Below are 7089 nucleotides of genomic sequence, written 5' to 3'. Positions count from 1 at the left end.
ATATATATATATATATATATATATATATGTGTGTGTGTGTAGATATGTGCATATATGTATGTATGTGTATATACGTGTATATATATATATATATATATATATATATATATATATATATATATATATATATATATATATATATATATATATATATATATATATATATATATATATATATATATATATATATATATATATATATATATATATATATACACGTATATACACATACATATGTATGTGTATATACGTGTATATATATATATATTGTTACGGAACACGTGTGTTTGTGTCCACGTGGTTCGTATGTGTCTTGGTGTATCTCTGTGTATGACGTGTCCTGGGTGTAGGGAGCGGCTTCTATCGGCCCGGATCTCACCCTCCCTGACCGTGTTGATTGCCTTAGTAATTATGTCTTGACCAGCCTTGTAGCACCCAAACGTCAGCTCAACGGCGTCAGGTCCAACCATGGGAACTGCTACGGTATGTCGTCACGTGCGCTCGCTGCCGGCGTGGACAAAGGAACAGAGGAGGCTGGATGCACGCCACATGTGTAGGCCGGACCTTAGGCCTCCTTCAGCCAATCAAGTCGAGGAGAGGGCATGACAACCAGTCTCTTGACCTATCAAGGGCAATTGTGTCATTGTGACCTATAGCAGAACTAGGTGGCGGGTCGAGGCGTGGCCAGCTGTTCCTGCCTTGTTGGTCATTCAGATAAAAGCTCAGACGATCGTCTGAGACCTTGATTCCTTCACCAGTCTCGAGCCCAACAACAAAAGGTAATGTAGGCTTTCCCTGTCTCGAACCCCGTAGCCACCGCTGCCCTAGGTTGTAAGATGTTACTGTGTCCCGTCAAGTTTGACTAGGTTGTAAGATGTTACTGTGTCCCGTCAAGTTTGACTAGGTTGTAAGATGTTACTGTGTCCCGTCAAGTATGACTGGGTTGTAAGATGTTAACTGTGTCATGCCAAGCTTAACTAAGTGTAATGATATGTTACTGTGTCAAGTCAAGCTTAACTAAGTATAACAATGATGTTACTGTGTTGCGTCAGGTTAGCTAAGTGCAACGATTGTTACTGTGTCACGTCAGAATCTAACTAAATGTAATGCTATCGAGCAAAGTGTCAACGGAAAGAGATCTCCTGGTTTGAAATCTTATCTGGAATTGTTAACATATGTTCAGTGTTAAACTCATGTTCAGTGTTAACGTAAATGATTCGTGCCTGATTTATGTGTTCACCTTGTACATTTGAATTCTTTTCATTATAAGTAATTCTAACCTTTGTGTTTGTTTAACCCTATAACGTTAAGATAGCGTCATCCTGAGTTGTGCTATATTACAAATCTACCGTCCTTGCAAAGACGAGGGCCAGTAGAGTATTTGTAACATATATATGTTGCTGGCGATCTTGCTATAATAAGTGCTGAGTTCGTAACAATATAAATTGGCGACCTTGTCCGAATATATATTATATTTGAGTTCGTAACATATAAACTGGCGACCTTGCCAGGATATTTCTTGCCTTAACGGAATCTCTTTCCTTGATTCATTAATCATGTCGTTGATCAGTGTTGACAATACCGCTCAATCGTTAACGTCGCTCAAAGTCTCGATCCTTCCCCATATCCCTAGTGATATTAATGTTGATCCCAGTTATTGGCGAAAGCAGCTAGAGATAGCTAAGGTCAATGCACAAGCACAGTTACAAGTGCAGAAGAAGAAGACTGAACAAGCTAGGTTAGCTCTCGAACGTGAAAGACTTAGACTTAACGCTTCACCATCAGGACCAGTGTCGTCTCAAGTGGGTAACTTACATTTACCGAAGTTCAGTAAACTTGACGTGGGCAGACGTTCAAATGGCTACGACGACAGAGGGAGGACCAATGGTAATGTAATCCCACCTGAATCTGCTACCTTGCCGGTAACTCATAGAAGTCAGGGGAAATACTCCAACAGAGTTAAGAGTTGTTTTAATTGTGGCAAGGCTGTGCACCAGGTGAGGGATTGCTGGGCTCGAGCGAAGGAATCCAGAGACTTTACCAAAAGTAGGTCGGTAAGTCTCTTCTCAGCTTTAGGTCCACTTAATAAAGTAGGTAAGGCTGTCCCTGCTCTTAGGAAAGTGAGGGGTTGCGAGAGTGTTAATCAAGTAGTTAAAGATCCGTCCTGTGGGAACTACAATGCGTTCCTGTCTGAGGGTTGTGTCAGTAGATGTGGTGTACGACGAAAAGAAACCGTATCACGGGATTCTGGTGCGCTGCAGTCCCCGATGTTGGATGGCTTGGTGCCGCGAGAAGAGTTTGGAGACCGCGTGTTGCCAGATGGACTGTCGGGTCCCAAGGAAGCTCCACTAGTTGATGTGAGAGTAGGAACAGATCTCTTTACGGACCATGCCCTTGTAGGGACTGTAGATAAGTTACCTGTCTTAGACGTGAACGTTGTGTTAGGCAGTGACCTAGCGGGTGGGAAGATGAACCCAGTGCCGGTGTTGCCTACGGGCCCGGTGGAGTCCACGGAGGCAGGGCAGCTTGAGGAAGAGGTACCAGAGATAGTCTACAACCACGATGGTGCCAGGCCTATGACAGCTGGCACGGCAGGCCGTGTGCCTGAGGACATAGCCGTTAAGACGGAGGAAGTGAAGACCAACGAGAGGAAGCTGTGTGATACCCTCTCCCCTGGAGTTGCCTCCGTTGAAACGGTGGATTTAAAGACTCTCCCCCCGAGTAAGGCCAGCGAGGAGAAGCTGCGTGATACCCTCTCCCCTGGAGTAGATTCCGTTGAGACAGTGGACTTAAAGACTCTTCATGCGAGTGAGGACAGCGAGAGGAAGCTGTGTGATACCCTCTCCGGTAGCGTAGCCTCCGTTGAGACGGCGGACTTAAAGACTCTTCATGAGAGTGCGGCCAGCGAGAAGCTGTGTGATACTCTCTCCGCTAGTGTAGCCTCCGTTGAGACAGTGGATTTGAAGACTCTGCATGCGAGTGAGGCCAGCGAGGAGAAGCTGCGTGATACCCTCTCCCCTGGTGTAGACTCCGCTGAGACGGCGGACTTAAAGACTCTGCATGTGAGTGAGGCCAGCGAGAAGCTGTGTGATACCCTCTCCCCTGGGGTAGACTCCGTTAAGTCGGAGGAAGTAAAGACTCTCCCTACGAGTGAGTCCAGTATGAGGAAGCTGTGTGATAACCTCTCCCCTGGTGTAGCCTCTGTTAAGACAGTGGACTTGAAGACTCTTCATGAGAGTGCTGCCGTTGAGACGGCGGACTTAAAGACTCTCCATGAGGATGAAATTGGTGAGGAGAAGCTGTGTGATACCTCCCATGCTGATTTCGAGTCCGAACGAGACTCAGTGAGTGAGACTGAGGATTTGTCTCACGCCCATTCAAGAGAGAAGACTCTCCATGAGGATGAAATTGGTGAGGAGAAGCTGTGTGATACCTCCCATGCTGATTTTGAGTCCAAACGAGACTCAGTGAGTGAGACTGTGGATTTGTCTCGCGCCCATTCAAGAGAGAAGATTCTCCTTGAGGACAAAATTAGCGAGAAGATGTGTGATACTTCTTGTGCTGGTTACGAGTCCGTACAAGAAGCAGCAGATGAGAATGAGGATTTGTCTCGCGCCCATTCAAGAGAGAAGACTCTCCATGAAGATGGAATTAGTGAGGAGAAGCTGTGTGATGCCTCCTGTGCTAGTTTCGAATCCGAACGAGAATCAGTGGATGAGACTGAGGATTTGTCTCGCACCCATTCGAGAGAGACTCAGGAACGGAGGACAATATGGCCTGACAAACGATCTCGTTGGAGAAGGTTTGAGGCGGGCGACGAGGTGTTACTTCTACTACAGCAGCCAGGTCAACCCTTGGTTGTCCGTTTTCAGGGTCCCTACGCCATCATCTGGAGTGTAGGAGACTCAAATTACCTTGTCTCCATCCCCGATAGGCGCAGAGGTTGGAGATTATGCCACATCAACATGCCTGAGCGATGTTTCAGTCGTGATCCTCCACCCTTGGAACCGACGGTGCCAGTCTGCATCATCTTACGTCCAGCGGTAGCCGCGTGTGAGGAAGCCGACGACTTAGCTACGAGTGTCTCGGAGACCTGGGACCCGGGCGGAGGTGTGAGAGAACTGAAGTGTTACTCGGATATGGTTGGGTACTGTAGGATGCCATTGTAAATTTTGCAACACTCGCAATCCCCTCTGACAGAGTTATTGATGTTTGGAATGAGCAGTGTGAGACAGTCTCTCTCATCAATTAGGAACACTACTTTTTTTAACTGTTATATTTTGCAGGCTCCAACCAGATTAACTGTGAATGCCAGCGATGCTGACGCTGAAGTCCTCGTGCAGGAGGACAGAGAGAAGGTTGAGCCCAAACAAATAGCCACCATGGAGATGGAACCTTTGTCTGTTATTTGTGTTATAACACTTTATATATTTGTGTCCTTCAGGCAATCAGTACTGACTACCAACCCTTCAAAATGTTAAGAAGTTATGGGATCGGAGTCAGATATTAATCAGGTGGGCCTTGTTTCTTTTTCAAGAGTATAGTTAGATATTCACCATATTGCTGACGCACATAATGTGTTAGCCGATTGTTTATCCCGCTCTTAACGCTAGAAAATTCCTCTTCTAGGAATTTTCTCCTTTAAGGAGGGGGGTGTTACGGAACACGTGTGTTTGTGTCCACGTGGTTCGTATGTGTCTTGGTTATCTCTGTGTATGACGTGTCCTGGGTGTAGGGAGCGGCTTCTATCGGCCCGGATCTCACCCTCCCTGACCGTGTTGATTGCCTTAGTAATTATGTCTTGACCAGCCTTGTAGCACCCAAACGTCAGCTCAACGGCGTCAGGTCCAACCATGGGAACTGCTACGGTATGTCGTCACGTGCGCTCGCTGCCGGCGTGGACAAAGGAACAGAGGAGGCTGGATGCACGCCACATGTGTAGGCCGGACCTTAGGCCTCCTTCAGCCAATCAAGTCGAGGAGAGGGCATGACAACCAGTCTCTTGACCTATCAAGGGCAATTGTGTCATTGTGACCTATAGCAGAACTAGGTGGCGGGTCGAGGCGTGGCCAGCTGTTCCTGCCTTGTTGGTCATTCAGATAAAAGCTCAGACGATCGTCTGAGACCTTGATTCCTTCACCAGTCTCGAGCCCAACAACAAAAGGTAATGTAGGCTTTCCCTGTCTCGAACCCCGTAGCCACCGCTGCCCTAGGTTGTAAGATGTTACTGTGTCCCGTCAAGTTTGACTAGGTTGTAAGATGTTACTGTGTCCCGTCAAGTTTGACTAGGTTGTAAGATGTTACTGTGTCCCGTCAAGTATGACTGGGTTGTAAGATGTTAACTGTGTCATGCCAAGCTTAACTAAGTGTAATGATATGTTACTGTGTCAAGTCAAGCTTAACTAAGTATAACAATGATGTTACTGTGTTGCGTCAGGTTAGCTAAGTGCAACGATTGTTACTGTGTCACGTCAGAATCTAACTAAATGTAATGCTATCGAGCAAAGTGTCAACGGAAAGAGATCTCCTGGTTTGAAATCTTATCTGGAATTGTTAACATATGTTCAGTGTTAAACTCATGTTCAGTGTTAACGTAAATGATTCGTGCCTGATTTATGTGTTCACCTTGTACATTTGAATTCTTTTCATTATAAGTAATTCTAACCTTTGTGTTTGTTTAACCCTATAACGTTAAGATAGCGTCATCCTGAGTTGTGCTATATTACAAATCTACCGTCCTTGCAAAGACGAGGGCCAGTAGAGTATTTGTAACATATATATGTTGCTGGCGATCTTGCTATAATAAGTGCTGAGTTCGTAACAATATATATATATATATATATATATATATATATATATATATATATATATATATATATATATATATATATATATATATATATATATATATATATATATATATTATATATATATATATATATATATATATATATATATATATATATATATATATATATATATTATATATATATATATATATATATATATATATATATATATATATATATATATATATATATATATATATATATATATATATATATATATATATATATATATATATATATATATATATATACATATATATAAATATATATATATATATATATATATATATATATATATATATATATATATATATATATATATATATATATATATATATATATATATATATATATATATATATATATATATATGTATATATATATATATATAAATTAACCCTGGGGATAGGGGTGAAAGAATACTTCCCACGCATTCCTCAGGTGTCGTAGATGGGGACTAGAGGGGACGGGTGCGGGGGGCCAGAAATCCTCCCCTCCTTGTATTTTAACATTCTAAAAATGGGATATATATATATATATATATATATATATATATATATATATATATATATATATATATATGTATATATATATATATATATATATGAGTGGGAGATGTATAAAAGAAAGAGACAGGAGGTCAAGAGAAAGGTGCAAGAGGTGAAAAAAAGGGCAAATGACAGTTGGGGTGGGAGAGTACCATTAAATTTTAGGGAGAATAAAAAGATGTTCTGGAAGGAGGTAAATAAAGTGCGTAAGACAAGGGAGCAAATGGGAACTTCAGTGAAGGGCGCAAATGGGGAGGTGATAACAAGCAGTGGTGATGTGAGAAGGAGATGGAGTGAGTATTTTGAAGGTTTGTTGAATGTGTTTGATGATAGAGTGGCAGATATAGGGAGTTTTGGTCGAGGTGGTTTGCAAAGTGAGAGGGTTAGGGAAAATGATTTGGTAAACAGAGAAGAGGTAGTAAAAGCTTTGCGGAAGATGAAAGCCGGCAAGGCAGCAGGTTTGGATGGTATTGCAGTGGAATTTATTAAAAAAGGGGGTGACTGTATTGTTGACTGATTGGTAAGGTTATTTAATGTATGCATGACTCATGATGAGGTGCCTGAGGATTGGCGGAATGCGTGCATAGTGCCATTGTACAAAGGCAAAGGGGATAAGAGTGAGTGCTCAAATTACAGAGGTATAAGTTTCTTGAGTATTCCTGGTAAATTATATGGGAGGGTATTGATTGAGA

The 7089-nt window shown here is 42.4% G+C and overlaps 1 protein-coding gene across 2 annotated transcripts; it reads left to right on the top strand.

Annotated features, from left to right (window-relative positions):
* The first annotated feature begins 274 nt into the window (after positions 1 to 274).
* LOC139753312 (uncharacterized) lies at positions 275 to 5665 on the top strand. Of its 2 annotated transcripts, none has more exons than XR_011713683.1 (2): positions 275 to 5213; positions 5290 to 5665. XR_011713683.1 is itself a non-coding variant. In XM_071669630.1 (2 exons), exon 2 carries the CDS (start codon positions 1557 to 1559, stop codon positions 4167 to 4169), a length of 2613 nt encoding a protein of 870 aa, XP_071525731.1. In that variant the 5' UTR covers positions 275 to 828; positions 905 to 1556; the 3' UTR covers positions 4170 to 5665. The 2 variants fall into 2 exon arrangements, 1 of the variants encoding a protein (XP_071525731.1); XM_071669630.1 differs by having other exon boundaries at positions 275 to 828; positions 905 to 5665.
* The last annotated feature ends 1424 nt before the right edge of the window (positions 5666 to 7089 follow it).

This window comes from Panulirus ornatus, chromosome 2 (assembly GCF_036320965.1).
Source record: "Panulirus ornatus isolate Po-2019 chromosome 2, ASM3632096v1, whole genome shotgun sequence".
NCBI classification, from domain to species: Eukaryota; Metazoa; Arthropoda; class Malacostraca; order Decapoda; family Palinuridae; genus Panulirus; species Panulirus ornatus.
Note: the sequence above shows the minus strand (reverse complement) of the source record. Positions and strands in the feature narration are given on the sequence as shown.

What these genes read in the sequence shown, in the direction of transcription:
- LOC139753312 (XM_071669630.1), top strand. Translation starts at nt 1,557, where the DNA reads ATGTCGTTGATCAGTGTTGACAATACCGCTCAATCGTTAACGTCGCTC.